General features: G+C 40.9%; 1 protein-coding gene across 6 annotated transcripts; it reads left to right on the forward strand.

Moving 5' to 3' along the window:
• The first annotated feature begins 177 nt into the window (after positions 1–177).
• On the forward strand, positions 178–16152 carry LOC146550802 (MYND-type zinc finger-containing chromatin reader ZMYND8-like). 6 transcript variants are annotated; one of them, XM_085259091.1, is made up of 22 exons: positions 178–231; positions 438–618; positions 713–948; positions 5830–5900; positions 6478–6641; positions 8518–8739; positions 9040–9153; positions 9281–9373; positions 9533–9620; positions 9699–9754; positions 9858–9935; positions 10059–10174; positions 10313–10788; positions 10915–11043; positions 11162–11311; positions 11632–12144; positions 12876–13304; positions 13422–13567; positions 13677–13757; positions 13838–13916; positions 14057–14296; positions 14960–16152. In XM_085259091.1, exons 3-22 carry the CDS (start codon positions 935–937, stop codon positions 15133–15135), a joined length of 3435 nt encoding a protein of 1144 aa, XP_085115217.1. In that variant the 5' UTR covers positions 178–231; positions 438–618; positions 713–934; the 3' UTR covers positions 15136–16152. The 6 variants fall into 6 exon arrangements, with proteins under 6 accessions (XP_085115217.1, XP_085115215.1, XP_085115220.1 ...); XM_085259089.1 differs by having other exon boundaries at positions 438–614; XM_085259094.1 differs by having other exon boundaries at positions 438–614; positions 8596–8739.
• The last annotated feature ends 1161 nt before the right edge of the window (positions 16153–17313 follow it).

Below are 17313 nucleotides of genomic sequence, written 5' to 3' on the forward strand. Positions count from 1 at the left end.
TAAGAGTATATAAAAATAGACTTTTCATCACATCAAATTAAAGCCTTACAAATGACCCAAGATCAGACTCAACAAATGAGATAAAGCAAAAAGGAACGTGCATGTGTTCCTCAGAATGAATTGTTATATTGTATTGCCTAATAATCTATATATTTTACTCTTTATCTGGTCATAGATGGGTCTGCTGAAAGTCAGACGGGACCACATCTGGTAACTGATCAAGCTTATCAGGTAATCACTCGTACACAGTATTTTTGCATATGGTTTGTTTAACTGGCCATTATTCATATATACATAATAAAAAGCGAGGGTTAGCTTCTTTAGGATTAAATACAAGTATATCATTTCTTATATAATTTTTTATGGTGTTCTGTTTTTTGATGGCTGAAATGTCCGAATAGAATAACAGCTTTAGCCTCTCTTTTCTTTGGAATAAGCCAAGAGGGAGGAGTTTAAACAAAGGCCCTTTCCACATAAAAAATGGAAGCTTGTGCAGAGAAGCCATGGTGTCCTGCTCTCAACACTACATGCTGCCGTTTCTCCTTCTAAAACCTTCAACTAAGACGGTTGTTTCCTGATTCTGCTGTTGGAAGCTACAAAGCATTGTTCCATGGGTTTGTATGTCAGAAATACTCGCAGTAATCACAATATTTTGTGGTTTTAAGACCTAGCTCTGTGCTTATTTTTCTTCCCCTGTCTCTGACTCTCACAGTGCTGCCCCTGCCTGCACTGAACAAAGATAATTACTCAGGAAACATTTCGGCCAATCAGGCGCGGCCTTGCATCTTGCTCGTGAGGAAAGCGACCAGTCAGGATCTGGCTAACATCACCGGGGCCTGATCGCCTTGCCTGAAGAGCGGAGCCTTCCCCGACTGAGGGCTGAGAGTGTCCTCCATGTTTTATAAGTGTTGACATAACAGTGTGTCAGGCAGCCATGCATCCACAGAGGTAAGCTCTGTCTTTTTTATCTCAGACTTCTGATAATAACATGGCTTCCTTCTTCGTGTTGTGCTGACTGTTGGTTTCTAATGATGAATGCGCACACCTTAAAGTCAGTTTAGTGTGCAGGAGGAGGAGGAGCTGGGGTGGATTGGAGGCCTCGTAAGGCCTCTGTGCTCCACAGTGCTGAGGGTGGGAGGGTGGGGGTTGGCTAACGATTCTCACCCTTGTTCTCTCTCTATGTCTCAGGGTCACATGAGTGCCCCAGACAACCAGCCTGCCATACAGGAGGCAGAGTGGACCATGAAAAATCCTTTTATTTTTTTAGAATGCAAAAGAGAGTTGGATTTTAAAATGGCACACACATCTCCTTTCTGTTGTGGGAGTGTTTGTGGGTTTTTTTTTTAGAATGGCAGAGGAAGAATGGGGGATGGGCAGTGGAGGAAAGGGTGTATTATGTACTGTTTCTAAGTGGATTGGCTCTGTGGTGTTTTCTTGTGTCATGCCAGGATGGGGACTACATGCAAAGGGAAACAGAAGTGCATGCTAGGAGGGCAGAGTGCGCAGGGCATCACGTCATTGTAACATTTTTATGTACACATATGTGAAAAATATCTAGAACATGAAAACTGTAGCACAGTGTATACACATTTAGGAAAGCTGCACTAAGACTGGGTTTTCTACAGTCCATACTAGTCAGAGGCCACATTACATACAAACACTTTGTGACAGGGGTAATCCCCTTCCAGTTTTTCCAGTGTAATCTTTATAAACTGGTTGCCTCTATTTACACTCATAGGCCTGGAGTTTATTGCCCCTGGCTTCTGCAATTCCACAGTGCTGTTGTGAAACTGCTTCCTACGCTCTCAGCCAGGCAGTAGCCATTTTGTGCTGCTGTCTTCACAGATCACACGGCATAAGCAAATATAACACACTACTCGTGGAAATAACATAAGACAGACATATTTTTAAATGTTTCAAGTCAAATCAGTTTAATGTGAATAGCACATTTCAAACAGAGTCAAGCAGAATGCTTTACATAAGTATCAACTGCATTTGAACAGCTGCTAAAAGTGTCGTTAAGAAGGATTGTTCCTTCCAATAACCTGTCATGCTGTCCACATCATAGTCGGTACGTTGTGTTTTGTCATGTTGCACCATTTTAGCAGTCTCAGCTGTGCCGGGGAAACAAAGAATGATTTCTTTTTCTTGTGGCCTGACGCAAGGCTTTTTTTTTCATGTAGGCAACATTCAGAAGAGAGTAAGGTTATAATCAGGAAATTACTCGTAGTTTAAAAGATTGCTATCTGTGAAACCAAAACCAAAACCTTTACTACGCCACAATGCCTGATTGAGAATTTATGTTAAAATGTGTAATTATTAAATTTTAGATGGATATATGTGGGGCAAAGCTCTGAGCCTCTTTCTGTAGCATTGCAGGCTATAGAGAGGGTGACAGAGGTTGAATAGCACAGACACTGAGTTGTGCATGACAGCCACAAGGCTTTTTAAAAACATTAAAGGAAAACAAAAAGCCCCCTGGTTTTATGCTGTCATAATCACAAATTATCAAACAGAACCGAAGGAAAATAAATCGTCTGAGGCAGAGGGAAATCTCTGCATTGCAGCAAAAACGCTTTTTAAGAGGAAGAGGGGAGCCTGCATACTGTGATCTGTGTGGCATAACACAGCGACCAATAAAGTTCCACCCTGTTGGCCCTCCAGCCAATTGCAGCTGCAGTTGAGGTTAAAGATTGACAATCCGAGGGAGAGCAGCAGGGAGAGCAAGGCCTTCTGGAAAATTCCACAGCCATCTTTGATTCACCCTTTACAGCCTTTTATAAGATCCAGGTCATTTTTTTTTTTCTTCTTTCGTACAGAATACGCTGTGTATACTAGCAGTATACTGATTAAGTGCTGGGAGTTGTGCTAGATCAGGCACCTTAATTTACTTAAAGTCATTGTTTAATGAAATGCTTTTATTTCCCAGGAAAAGCAAAAGCTAATCCTATTCATTTCTTCAGTTGTCTGCATGTGTTTGTTGCTCTCATGAAAGCCGGTTGTTTCTTGTCGTATTGCTAAATCAAATAATCTCTCTAGGGTTTTGTGTAGCAGACCGTGTAGGATACCTTTTCTTTTTCGCAGATGTTTTCAGTGGCATCTCTAATATGATGCAATATAATGAGTGCAGTATGGTGTTCGCATTCAGTTGCATTTCTGGATTTCCAGACGGAGCCAGATATTTATCTGTTTAATGTGTGAAAATTGTTTATTGTTTTTACATGTAGAGAAGCTTTTCATGCAGCTTTGCCAGGACCTGACTGTGGTTTTAGAGTGGTGGTCTGTGTTTCTTAAAAATGAAATCTAATTATTCCATGACAGCAGTATTCACACAGAAGGAGGGAAGCCAAGATTGAATACAGGGAACAAAAAAAACCCAAAAAAAACCCCAACACACACGGATGAGAGCTTCTGACTTTGCTGGATTTTCCTGTGTCTCCCTCCCTGTGTTTCGCCTCTGTCTCTGTCATTGGCCGTGAGGCTTTGCCCCGACATAGACCATGTTTTTTCGTAATGTTGGACTGTAATCTCCACAGATCTCTCTGGTCCTCCTGCATGGATGTGCCAGTGCCCGAGTCTCAGCCTTGGAGTGGGGGATGGGGGAGAGGGGGGAGGGGAGCAAGCTGTGGCCTCCATTTTCTGTGACGAGAGAACCCTGCTCGTCTCTCACAGGAGTGGAATCTAAAGACATTGATTCAGTGTTGTTTCCTTTTTGTCCGTCAGGTACTTCAGTACTTACTGAGTGGGAATACTGTGTTTTCTTGCACCTGACTATTATGGAATATATCTCAGAACCTGCTAAGGATTTATTTGTTTAAATCTTCTTATTTGATGGATCATAGCTCCTAATCTGAGAATGCACTTTGGATCTTCATACTTTTTTCTTTTTCCTTTTAACGTCTGCTAATCCTGTTTTCTTTGTAGTTGCATAAATGTCTTGCCATTGGTGTTGAGAATGTGTATTATAGGGTTATTTGGCAGCTCAGGGCTGCTTGGTGATGGCGAATGTTCTTTTATAGGGCTGTGGCACACGTAGCAGAGTGAACTGGCTAACGGTTTCTTATTTTCATGTGGGCCTCATTTGTTCACGCAGTCCGGAACAGGAAGGCCCCGGAGGGGTTGGGGTGTGTGTGACTGAGGCTGTGTATGTGCATTTGAAACTGCAGGCTAGATGATACTAGATACCCAAATGCCACGAGAAACTCTGCTCAACCCATGTTTGTCACTTTTTCAGACAATGCAAGCTATGCTTGTATTCTCTCAAGTTTCATATAAACCATTGGTGACTTGAATGTTTTTAGGAACTGCTGGTGATTGTGAGCCACAGTGTATTTTCTTTTGCCACAGTGACAAACTTTAATCTTAAACCCCTTTGTCGATACATCGTGGTTTACTTGGTGTTATGAGCAAACGTTTATGAGTAAGCGTAACATCCAGATGAACAGAATCAACTTTTTTGGATAACTGAGCATGCATCAAGACATTACAAGCATAGGTTTACTAGCCATTATGCTCATATGTAATCGTAATTTGTTTCATTGATCAAACTCGTAGGATTTGCATTTTGAACCCTCCTTGCCTCTCAGTGAGCTGACATTTGTTTTAACTTTTTAATGGAATGTCTCTTTAAGGATGGAGGAGGGGACATGCAGAGCATTCCTTTAGTTTCAGAACTGGAAAAAAAAAAAGATTATCCCACAAATGTGGTTGACCTTTGAGTTCTACCCCGAAAACCACTCATCCTAGCGGGAAACCAGAGCTGTAGCCAAAGCTATGATCTGGTCAAGTGTGTGACCTGTCAGGGGTCTGTGGGTGGGTTTTCTTCTCTAGGCTTTTCAATAAAGGCTACATCCTTGGAACTAGGCCCTCTGTGGCTCTCACAAAGGAGGAGCCAAACACTCAAAGACCTTCATTTATTGCCAGACCCTCTTTATTCCTGTCTTTTTTTTTTTCCTTTTTTTTTTTTTTTGCCTCAGAGGAAGTGGGGTGCTACGCAAGAGCAAAGGGAAATCAGTCATTTCCAGTGTTGCATTTTTAGGTTTTGGATTTATTTATTAATTTAAAGTGTTTGCCACTTTATAAACAAAGACATAAAATAGTGCCAGAAATGACAGAAGATTTAATGTGACCATAATTAGGATCTAGGCCAGAAAGGTGTTGTCAGATGAGCGTTTGAAGTTTATTAGATATATCTCTTCCTACTGGTCTCTAACAATGGGCCCAAATCCTTCAGGGGTATTCTGTTGTTACTGAAGGGGCTTGAGAGGTGCTGTTATTTGCCATGGGGGGCTGTCCCTTCAGTGGTATGTACCAACTCTCTGTGGATTTTTCTTTTCTTTTTTTGTTGCTACAGATCTATAGCTCTATACATTGTATGTCAAAGAAAGCACTGTTTGAATATTGTGACCTAGTTGGACTAAAATGCTATGACTGCAATGTAAGGACAGAGGTGCAGGGTAATTACAGCTAAATGGCCCTACGTGTTGTTACAAATCTCAGCTTGTGCTTAGCGGAGATCAGCGTTACCATGGTGATATTTATCATCCTTTCTCTTGGAGCATAAAGAACATTTGCAGACTCCATTGTAGATGATAATATGGAAAGTATTTTAATTTCATGAAACAAAGTGGGAGATGTTGTAAAATCAAATGAAAACAACAACAATGGAAATCAGCAGAGTCCCTGTTGACAGATCCTCTGGGACCCGGGTGCCTTAGGTGGTGTTCCACTTGTTTACTGCTATGCTGATGTGGTTTCTGAACACCCTTTCTGACTTTGTGTTTGTCTCTCTTTCTGTGTTTCTGTGTGCTCCTGTTCGGTGCTCTGCAGTCTGGCTGAGGAGGAGATAAAGACAGAGTCTGATGTGGTAGAGGGAATGGATGCATCTGTGCGATCCAAAGGTAAGTCTCTAAGGCCGAGGACCTCACATTAGGAGCCAAGCATCCAACACAGCTCAGTTACAGTAAATAACCTCTACCTTCTCTGTATGTTTTGAGGAGAAGAATCTTACGGTAATACGTTTTGCTGGTCTCTTAGGATCCATTTTTCCTGACAGTCTGCCTGCTGAATCTACACGGGGTGTAGTTAGTTCTGAGGAAGCCCTCTAGCCATTTATTATGATGAAATAGTAATTTGACGTGTATAAGTGTTGTCTTCAGTAACTGCTTTTCAGACTACTGTGATTGCTGTGTTAGATGGAATATTAGATGGTTAAAAATAATAGTGCTGAACACTGAATCTATTGTACTGCTCGCTTGAAAATTAATAACTTCAAAATACTGTTCCTCCCTCGGTTTCTCAAGGGAAGACGTGTGGGTCGATGACAGTGATGTATAATAGTTTTATAGTTTTGGTTTTTTTGTCCTCTTTTTGGTAATTATTTTTCTTAAGCTTGTGTAATGTGTTGGCTGTAAATACATTGAACATTACAAGCTTGACTCCTATTGTGTGATGACACAATTATCTTTATGTATTCAGTCCCTGATCCACCAGGGTCAGCAGAAAGATCAATGGCACCACAGAAACGAAAGGTGTCGAGTCCCACCCATTCCTCCAATGGGCACTCTCCCTCAGACACCTCCCCCAGCCCTCTTAAGAAGAAGAAGAAGCCAGGGGCCTTGAATTGTAACAACAAAGACCAGGTAAGGGCTCTTGTAAGTGCAAGTTCATTTTGAAATCAGGTGTGTTCTCAAAGGCTATTTCTTTATCCAAATTCAATAATGGGCCATATACTTTCATAGAATGTTAAGGCCAGGGTTGTGCCTGAAAAGAACCATTTCATATGATGTGCTATCTGACCACATCAGAAATCAGATATGTTTATGGTCAATCTAACCGCTGTATAAACACAGCCATGATAAAGTGTATTTTCAGGGTCTTGAATGGGAAGTGTTTAGTGTTATTTATTTTTTGCCTCATGCTTCCACAACTAATGTGTACAATATATGGAAAAAAAAAATTGCACTGCATACAGTTGGCAGATTATACCTTCCACTTCTGGAAGTCTGCTAGGGTCTGTTCGAGTGACGTGAATTTCATCATCAGACAGTTAGTGGGAGGATTGATGCAGATGTCCGTGTACTTGCGTTACAAAGCACCAAGTACATATGCTTCCCAGGCAGCACAGTCCAAGTAGACGTTAAAGATGTATAACAGGATTGACTAGTTGGCTTTCGGGTCTTCAGCGGTCTGTGTAAATGCCAGGCTTTAGCCAGTTGTTGGTTTTGAACATGAAGGGTGAGACGGAGACCTCCTTGTCCATCATCAAAGGAGATGAACTAGGGGGAGGGGGTATCTGAGGGTATTCAACAAGAATATGTTACCAGATGTACTGGTGCTATAGTCCCAAGTCAGAATTGTCAAATAGACAACTCAAGTTGGTTTTGCAGCTCGGAAAGTCAGAGCAGCCCCACCAACAGTGACTTAACAATCCAAGGTGGCAGCTGTGAATGTAAACCGTAGTAAAATTTCAGAGTTTTTTTAAACTATACTGCCACTGTTTTGTATTTGTGATTCGCCAAATAAGGTAAAGCAGCAGTATTTATTTTTAAACTGCAGAAATCAAGCATTGCTAGCTTGATGCATAAATGGCTGTCTTCCTAACAAGCAAAGCAAAGCCTGTTTTCCTTGTCTTTCCAACTTTACTGGAATGGTAGTGAGCTTTGACATTTTTGACCAGCGTTGAGTTTCAAGGTATACAGAACCCAGCAATAGTCTAATCTAAGTGCCATATACTGCCTGTGAGAACACACTGATTTTGATCATAATCTCTTGAATACTGGCCATTTTTAAAGTAGACCCACCATACAGGAATGTGAGCTGCCACAATTCACATGAATATATTATTTTGGAAACAAGTCGTTTAATGCAACGTGAGTCGCCAATGGTCATTAACGTTGACATTTAGTACCAAATAGCCTAGATGGATATGGTTTTTATTGTTTGCTTGGTGGATAATGTAGTGTTGCGTGATTCCTTTTAGTCCTGTGTTGATCTTGTATAATTTGACAGGTATCTGACGTGCGCATAGTTATGTCTTCGTGGCACTGTTGGAATACATGCTTTGGCTCTCTGGGAAAGGTCAAATAAGTAGCAGATGGATTTTAACACCACTCAAATTGAATGCCAAAGACTTGAATTTGGGCAAAGAAAGACTCTTTTGAGCCATCTATCAACTTGTATTCATGTAGTAACATGTTAACACTAAGATACCATTTAGGCATTTACCAGAGAGCCACATCATGCAATGTTTACTCTTTAGGTTTAAGGTGAGCCATGTCTCAGCTTGCACTGTAGAACCTGTTTGGTTAGTATTGATTTTATTTGAAGCCATTACATGACTAGATGTTCAGACTATTAACTGATTTTCTTAAAACAATTTTTTTGGACCGATTGTCTTTATTACCTTCTATGCTGCTTACCCTGCTTATCCCAGCTTGTTTCTGTTGCACTGCACCTTTTTGTGTTCCTGCGTGTTTTTTGAAACCTGCCCCCTTGTTTCTCTTGCCTGCATTTCAGTCAGAGCTAAGACATGGTCCCTTTTACTATATGAAGCAGCCAGCACTCACCACAGACCCTGTTGATGTTGTACCGCAGGACGGCAGGAATGACTTCTACTGCTGGCTGTGCCACCGCGAGGGCCAGGTGCTCTGCTGTGAGCTCTGCCCCAGGGTGTACCACGCCAAGTGCCTCAAACTACCAGCTGAGCCCGAGGGCGACTGGTTCTGTCCAGAGTGTGAGGTATCTTGCTGTAGTCATGTGCATTTATGTGGGTGTACACAAGTAATTGTGGAACTGTGTGCCATGAACAGCAGAAACTACCTTTCAAACTCATGGCTCATGCTTCTGTGAGCACAAGAGACGACATTAGAAGATTAAAGTTTCACTTCTACGTGTATTTGTTACACAATTCTTCAATTTGGGATACACTAACTGAATCACAAAAAAGTGATTTAAATTTTACGCAGTTTTAGATATGAATAGTATCTCTTTAGTTTACCAATTATTGTCTTGTTTTTTTTTATTATTATTTTGTTGCAGAAAATTACAGTCGCTGAATGCATTGAAACCCAGAGCAAGGCGATGACAATGCTGACAATAGACCAGCTCTCCTATTTACTCAAATTTGCACTCCAAAAGATTAAACAGCCTGGGGTAAGGGGTTTCTTCAAGTCTTTATATGCCCAGTTGTGTGTTGCAGATTCAACCAAAGATTCTGGAAACATCCATGAGGAAAGTGTAATTCATGTGTGCTTATTTCCTGTTTGTCTAATCTGAGCAGACTGAGCCCTTTCAGAAGCCTGTATCTCTGGAGCAACATCCAGATTATGCAGAGTACATCTTCCACCCCATGGACTTATGTACTTTAGAGAAGGTACTCGTATATAGATTTTTTTTTTTTTTTTTTCTGGAGAAGTATTAACAATAAAAAAACAAAACTAGAATTTGAATGAAACATGAGGTAAATATGCATATAAAATGCTGGCAAAAGTGCAGTTGCTTGACTGATATTATTATTTTCACTGTACTATAGAATGTAAAGAAGAAGATGTATGGCTGTACTGAAGCTTTTCTTGCTGATGTGAAATGGATCTTGCACAACTGCATCATCTATAATGGAGGTAGGCAACTTTGATGTACGTCATTACTCCCTTTACTGTCGTAAGAATATATAAATTAAGCTTGTGCGTCGTTTCCAGGCAATCACAAATTAACAGCAACTGCGAAAGTCATTGTCAGGATCTGTGAACATGAGGTAAAGCAACTTTAATTACTTGGTGACATTTTTGTAAATGTGTCTTATTTATGGACTTGCATCATCTTCATTTAATACTTTTTTTTTTCTTTTCTTTTTTTAGATGAATGAGATTGAGGTGTGTCCAGAGTGCTACCTGTCCGCATGCCAAAAAAGGGACAACTGGTTTTGTGAGCCATGTGTAGGTCTTTACATTAATTTAAATCCATAAAAGTAACAGATTTTTTTTACATTTTTTATACGTTTTAGCTTGGATATCAGCTTTGTGAAGCACAGTATTTTACTGTTTTGCTCTATCCAACAGAGTCAACCCCACCCCCTGGTTTGGGCTAAGCTGAAGGGCTTTCCATTCTGGCCAGCAAAAGCACTTCGTGAAAAGGATGGGCAAGTAGATGCACGCTTCTTCGGGCAGCACGACAGGTGAGATGAACCTTTTGGGCACTATAGAGGAAACTCTCCTTGTTTTAGAGGTTTAGAAAAGACCCGAGTTGCTGTATCTCCACTGGATATTAAATGTATTAAAACATTATTTTGTTCTGTTGTTGCATTTCCACATAGGGCCTGGGTTCCCATCAACAACTGCTACCTCATGTCCAAAGAGATCCCTTTCTCTGTAAAGAAAACAAAGAGCATTTTCAATAGTGCCATGCAAGAAATGGAGGTCTATGTGGAAAACATTCGCAAGAAGTTTGGAGTCTTCAACTACGCACCCTTCCGCACTCCGTACACCCCCAACAACCAGCTACAAATGCTGGTGGACCCTTCCAACCCCGGTGCTGGTACAGTGAAAACAGAGAAATCAGATAAACTTCGTTTCAACTTTGATATAACCGCTTCTCCTAAGATGGTCCTCAGCAAGAGTAGCACACCCAGCAGTATGAATCAGCGGGTCTCAATGACAGACATGCCTCGGTCTCCCATGAGTACAAACTCTTCGGTTCACACAGGGTCTGATGGAGAGCAAGATGTGGAAAAGGGCAACAGAAATCCTGCACTCCATTACAGCACTGGAGAGGAATCAATGGACTGTACTGGTAAGTCTTCTCCACTCTGGTTGCATTAACTCTATTTATGTGATTTTAACTTATTTTATTCACCATTATAAGCTTTTTTTTCTTTTTGTTGCTTTTTAAAAAAATAAAATAATCTTTTTATTACAGCATCTCCTGTTTCAGGGAAGATGGGTCCTGCAGGCAGCGTGTCAGGTAGTCCAAAGCCCTTTAACCCTGGACTGGTGCCAAAGCAGGAGAGGACTGCAGGGACAGGTGGCATCCTCAATCTCAACCTGGGTCAGTAACAAAAAAGCAAAGAGAGACCGCATTTATGTTCTTACAAAGGCTAATAATCAAAAAGTACTTAATAATTAATGAATTTGTGATTAAACAAACATTTACATGTTCATTTCAGATCGAGTCAAGGCTGAAATGGATCTCAAAGAGCTGAGTGAGACTGTTCAACAACAGCAGCAACAACAAGGAGTCCCTGCGCCCCCTTCTACTCCAAAGAGACCCATCAGGAGCTTGGACAAGACTATTGAAAGCTGCAAGGCACAGCTTGGTACATACAAAACCAGTTTGTGACATGACTTGCTGCAGAACTCTATTCTTGTACTGTACAAGTCATTTGAACTTGCCAGTGTAATGATTAATAACAAATCTAGGAAATTTAAGTTGTGGATTATTTCTCAAGACTAATTTGAATTTGGCAATTTTACAAATGCATCACGGCAGTTCTGACTCTCTAATCAGTGGCGGTCATGTCTGTGTGACTGCTGCTGACTAGGGTTTATTAAGCTATTACCAGAGAAAGGGTTCATTATTTCTTTCTATTTGCTTCTGACAGAAAGAAATTAACACAATGTCCATTTCTTAATATAGGTATTGATGAGATATCTGAAGATGCGTATAAAGATGTGGATCACAGTGACTCTGAGGACTCTGAGAAATCAGATTCAAGTGACAGCGAGTATCTCAGTGATGAGGAACACAAGCCAAAAAGTTCAGCTCAGGAGGACAAGGACAAAATGGAGAGAAAAAGGTCTAAAGCAAGCACTGATGGAGAGAATAAGGAAGGAGCTGTGGCAACGGGGGATAAAGCCACCCCGGAACCCCCACTCAAAGAGAAGCAGGGTAGCAATGGCCCAGATAGAGACCTCAAGGACAAGCCCAGAACACCCCAGTCTCAACCCCTTGCTGACAAACCCAAAGCCCCAGAGGATGTCAAAGCAGCTGCTAATACATCAGCAGCTGAGCAGGACTCTGATTCTGAAAGAGAGCTTGTGATTGACTTAGGGGATGAACATGGAGGTCGTGACTCAAAGAGGGCGAAAAAAGAGCTGGGATCTTCCACTGCCAAAGCTGCCAAAGAGTCTAATGTTGCCAAGCTGGAAGGTGAGGCTTGTTGTTTTTGTTTTGTTTTGTTTTTTTGTTGTTGTTTTTTTTTGGGGGGGGGGAGGTTATACGAAACATCAGAGTGTCAGGTATGGGGAATTGCACAAGTTAAGGCATGATGTGAAAGACCATGAAAACCTTCAGATTAAACTGTGCAGTGTTTCTCTGCTAGGTGGAAGACTATGTAGGTGACGTAAGGGTAGTCATGAGCTTATTGATTGAGTTGATGCACAAACAGGGTCTACATTGAAGAATTGTCGCAATCTTAACTGCGATTATCACAGAAGTCGACCTCTAAAGTCTGCAAAACAACATCTGGATAAGCTGGAATTGTTTTGGAAAGAAGGGCTGTGGGCAGAGGAAGTTAAGTTTGAGTGTTTTGGCCACAATGACAAGCAGGAGGGTGGGTGGGTGGGTGGGTGGGGGGGGGGGGGCGGAAATATAAAACTGTGGCTTTGTTTGGCAGTCAGTGGCAGAGAAACAGTACTAAATGGAGAGGACAATATATTCCAGTAATTATCAGGAAGCTTTGCTTTCAAATGCCATGCATTCAGACAAGAAACAAAGTGACTGGGTTCTATGTCTACATAGTGATCTCAATCATACTTTGAAATGCTCTAAATAAATATAATCTTATATATGCTATAAAATGTTAAATCTGTTTAATGTGGCTGATTTTGAAATGCAGAACGCCTCACCGATAAGAGACTTTTTTTTTTTTTACTGCTTAGGCAAACTGCCTTCATCTGCTACATCAGTAGCACCAGCACGTGATGTTACATCCAGCATGAAAGACTCGTCGCAGCCTTCTGTCACATCGGCGCTCAACCTCGTTTCCTCTGCCGCTTCTGCTCAGCCCAGTGCCACGACCACCACCAGTGGATCCACCAGTACACCTTCTACTGTCTCCACTTCTTCACCAGTGACTACAGCTGTAAAGAAACAGCGTCCCCTACTGCCTAAAGAGACTGCTCAAGCTGTGCAGCGGGCTGTAGTTTGGAATCCAACAAAGTTTCAAACGTCTTCTCAGAAGTGGCATATGCAGAAGATGCAGAGGCAACAGCAACAGGATGGAGAGCAGTCGGCTGTGCAGACGCGCAGCCCACAACAGCAGAACTCTTCTTCAAGCACTCGCTATCAGACCAGACAAGCAGCCAAGGGTATATACACCAATACAATTAGTCATGTCCACGTTAGTCACCATAACAAAATAAAAAGTGTACTTGAAGTTTTATAATTTCCCTTTAATTTTTTGTTGTCATCATCATCCTCTGCAGGGCAACAAAAAGACCCACCTCTGAGTGCATCCTCATCAACATCTGCCCAGGTCACATCTGGTAGCTCTCCTTTTATGTCTGGTGACTTGCAGATCCCCACAGTCTCAGCTGATGTAGCTGCAGATATAGCTAAATACACAAACAAAGTAAGTTGGAGCCTTTTCATATAAATTAAAATTCTACTCTATTAACTTTGTTTGCAAAGGTTATAACTGAGTTCAACAGTAATGTCACATTTTTACCAATACTTTGCAGATTATGGACACAATAAAGGGGACGATGACCGAAATCTACAATGATCTTTCCAAAAGCACATCGGGAAACACGATTGCAGAGGTAAAGATTGTCAGTCAAAGCAACACTTTCTGTGGTAATAATACGTAAGTATTTATCATCACAGTGTATTTTTACCACAGATTCGACGGTTAAGGATAGAGATCGAGAAGCTCCAGTGGCTCCATCAGCAAGAGTTGTCAGAGATGAAGCACAATCTGGGTAAGATACCCATTTACCTCTGTCACTCCGCAGAGCTTATTTGATCTTCAACCTGCCTTTTCCTCGCCATCAAATTTTAAACAGGTGTCGACATGGTATACAAGTTTCAAGTTTTTTGTTTTGGTGTCTTTTAAATGCAGAACTAACAATGGCAGAGATGAGGCAGAGTTTGGAGCAGGAAAGAGAACGACTGGTGGCTGAGGTGAAAAAGCAAATGGAGTTAGAAAAGCAGCAAGCGGTGGACGAGACCAAAAAGAAACAGTGGTGTGCTAACTGTCGGAAGGAGGCAATCTTCTATTGCTGCTGGAACACCAGTTACTGTGATTACCCCTGCCAGCAAGCCCATTGGCCAGAGCACATGAAGTCCTGCACACAATCGGGTAAGACAAAGCATACCTGGGATGGATGGATGTAATTTTATTTTATTTTTTTAAAGCGTTAAACTATTAGTAAAACTAAGCTAAAAGTGACTATGGTGACGCCTTCTATATTTACCTGTCAGTCAGTCATTCGTTGGTCATGTAATCACTGCATCACACTTTTTAGAAGGAATAAAGTTGCCCACTGAATAAACAGACCTATAAATGACACAAAAGATTAAGAAATTGGTTAGAAGAAGCAGGGTAGAAATGGTTAGGAGCTTTATTACAACAGACTTGTCATCAGTGTTTTGTTTTGTTAATGTAAGTGCTCTTCAGTTTCAGTGGGATATTCTTTTTCTTTTGTATTCTTACATTGTATTCCTATTTGGTAATTTTAATGTGATGTCAGATTTAATGTTAGATTTAAATTCAACATGAAATCGTCTCCAATTTTGTCCGTTTTTCTTCCCCACTCTTATTTGGTAGCTCAGCCCCCTAAGGTACAGTGCAAATGTGAAATCATAAACACAAATGCGTTACATCATTCATGAGAATTGTAGACATTTTTTCCCTTCTTACCTAACCAGTGGTTTAAGAAACAAACTGTGCGAAGATGATTTAGACAACCTGTATATATTCTCTTCTTAAATTATTATTATTATTTATTTAAAATATAAACAGCCACAGCGCAGCAGGAGCCGGAGGCAGACCCCAACTCAGAGCCGTCAGTCAAACCATCAGGCCACTCTCCCGCCACGCAGACCGTGCCTTCAGGCTCAGGATCAATATTGGACAAAAGCAACTCTCCCACATATATGGACAAAAGCAAGGACAGTGCTGGTGTTACTGTGACCTAACTGCTACACTATGGGCACATTTTGGGAGGTCACTGTGGGACTCCTTGGTTCAGATGTGGTGCCGGAAGGCCCACACCTCTGTGACAAATCGCTTTTTCCCATTCCCTTATGTACACCTAGTTTTTGGTTCAAATGTCATTCTCAGTTTCCTCATCTATGTTCAGGTGGATTCACCTTGTGAAAGATGTCTGTCTTGAGAAATAAATGTGAGTCAATATGTTTGCCATACTGTAGTTATGTTACAGCTCTCTCACCACTTTCTCATCTCTGAGCAAGATTGTATGAATCCACATAAAACTTTTGTCTTTATCACATCCATTGCTGCTCCTTCAGGGTTGTTTTTTATTTTGCCGACAGTTCACCATATTGTGAGACAAAACATTTGAAACAGCCATCAACATTTATCATGGTGCCATCAGAGATCTTTTGACTGATGCAAGTTTTATCTTTGGTATAAACCACTGCTTCATGCCAACTAAGGTGTTTGGGTTTTTTTGTTTTGTTTTTTTAATTTAGCAATGCAAGTTTAAAAATGGTTTCAGCCATGTACTCTTCATGTCAGTGGTGGCATTTCTGTCTCCTACCAGTTTTGTATTGTAGTTTTATGTTGTATAGGACTACAGAAAGAGATCCAATTTATGAAAATGAACTAAAAATTTAAACTGTACAAAGTTTTTTGTAAGAAGATACCTGAACAATATTTATAGTGTTATATGTTTTTATAGTATGTTTGTTGGAATTACATTTCTATGTGTTTAAAAAAACAAAACAAAAAAAAGTTATTGGAAAGTATATTACTTTATATGAATGTCAGCTCTAAGCAAAACCAGTTTGACCAGATATCCAAAGTAAATCCTGGTCAGACTGCTGCTAAGAACTGGGTAGACATTAATAGAAACTGCATTTTGGCTGGATATTACTGCCTGTGAGCATGTCTGTTTTGAGCTTGTGTCTCGTTCTTGTTTACATATTGTATATAAAAATAAATGGATCCGTGAAGAAAAAAAAAATAAAAAATCGTCAGTTTGGTGCATGAGTTGTTTTGAGTGTGATGTGAGAAAGATTTTGGCGGGGCGGCACCAGGGAATTATTTGTTTTATTCATTCCTAGTTCAGCCCCATTTACCAGCACAACCAGTTTGAGGTGGCTTTGGATTGAGAAGTCTGCATGACTTTAAATCTACTTTCTCCACAATTAGTTGTTTGTTAGTAATATTATATTACATATTACTCTGACTGCAACAGCGAAACTGCAAGGAGTAGATAAATAACTGGGGTCAATCTAAGGAGCTTGGAAAGAAAAGCATTTCCTTGAAGACGCTTCACCTCTCATCCGAGAAGCTTCTTCAGTTCTAAGAACAATTGGTGGCGAGTCCCAGATGACTGTCCACCAATGTGTCCTTCACAGACAAACTAGGGTCAATCATCCAAAGCAATAGACAGTGCCGCAAGAGAAGTGAAGAGAATGCAGGCAAGGTGGAGGGGGTCCTTTGAAGTATAGTTTGAAGAGGGTGGCACTGACATAAGGAGACAGAGCTGAAATGCCAAGATATTCACTGGGAGTGAACAAAATTAGGAATGAGTACATCACAGGGACAGCGGTGGTTGAGCCCTTTGGTGACAAAATTAGAGACAAGGCTGAAAAAAAAAAAGTTAAAATCAACACAAAAAAACCCCGAAACACATTCACTTTAGAAATTAATAGAAACCACACTGATAAAAAACAACAACATAAAACTCGTAATGGAAAACTAAAATAACAAAAGCATTAAACATATTTGACGTTATTTATGTTAGCACAGTAGACCTCAGTGTTGGACATCCTCTTCAAACCCATAGAGATTGAAAAGGTGATGTCATTCAGGGGTAAAACCGCTAAGGATTCTGGGAACGAGTGGCAAGCGGTACTAGCGCACGCAGGCTTTCACATGAAAACAGTCAGTCACACAGCGATAAAAAGAAACACAGAAAATGGCAAGAAGCTGTTGTATTATTAACTGCAATAGCTGGTCGCATGACAGCCACGGGAAGCCTACGGGTAAAGAGATCGGTTGTTATCGGATTACGTTGTGGAGGAGAAATTGTTTAAGCCGTGTTTCCAAAGTAACAAAGAGCTGACGGATGGCCTGGATTGCAGCCATTCCAAGACCAAATATAACGTTCCAGAACACTCCAGCTT

This window comes from Mchenga conophoros, linkage group LG20 (assembly GCF_057382185.1).
Source record: "Mchenga conophoros isolate Kocher_MC1m ecotype Shallow Benthic linkage group LG20, M_conophoros_male_GT1.1, whole genome shotgun sequence".
In the NCBI taxonomy this organism is placed as follows: Eukaryota; Metazoa; Chordata; class Actinopteri; order Cichliformes; family Cichlidae; genus Mchenga; species Mchenga conophoros.

Bases quoted from the DNA above. Each gene is read 5' to 3' on its own strand.
- LOC146550802 (XM_085259091.1), top strand. The intron at 9,154-9,280 runs GTAAGGGGTTTC...TAATCTGAGCAG, and splicing joins AAAAGATTAAACAGCCTGGG to ACTGAGCCCTTTCAGAAGCC. The intron at 9,936-10,058 runs GTAGGTCTTTAC...TCTATCCAACAG, and splicing joins ACTGGTTTTGTGAGCCATGT to AGTCAACCCCACCCCCTGGT.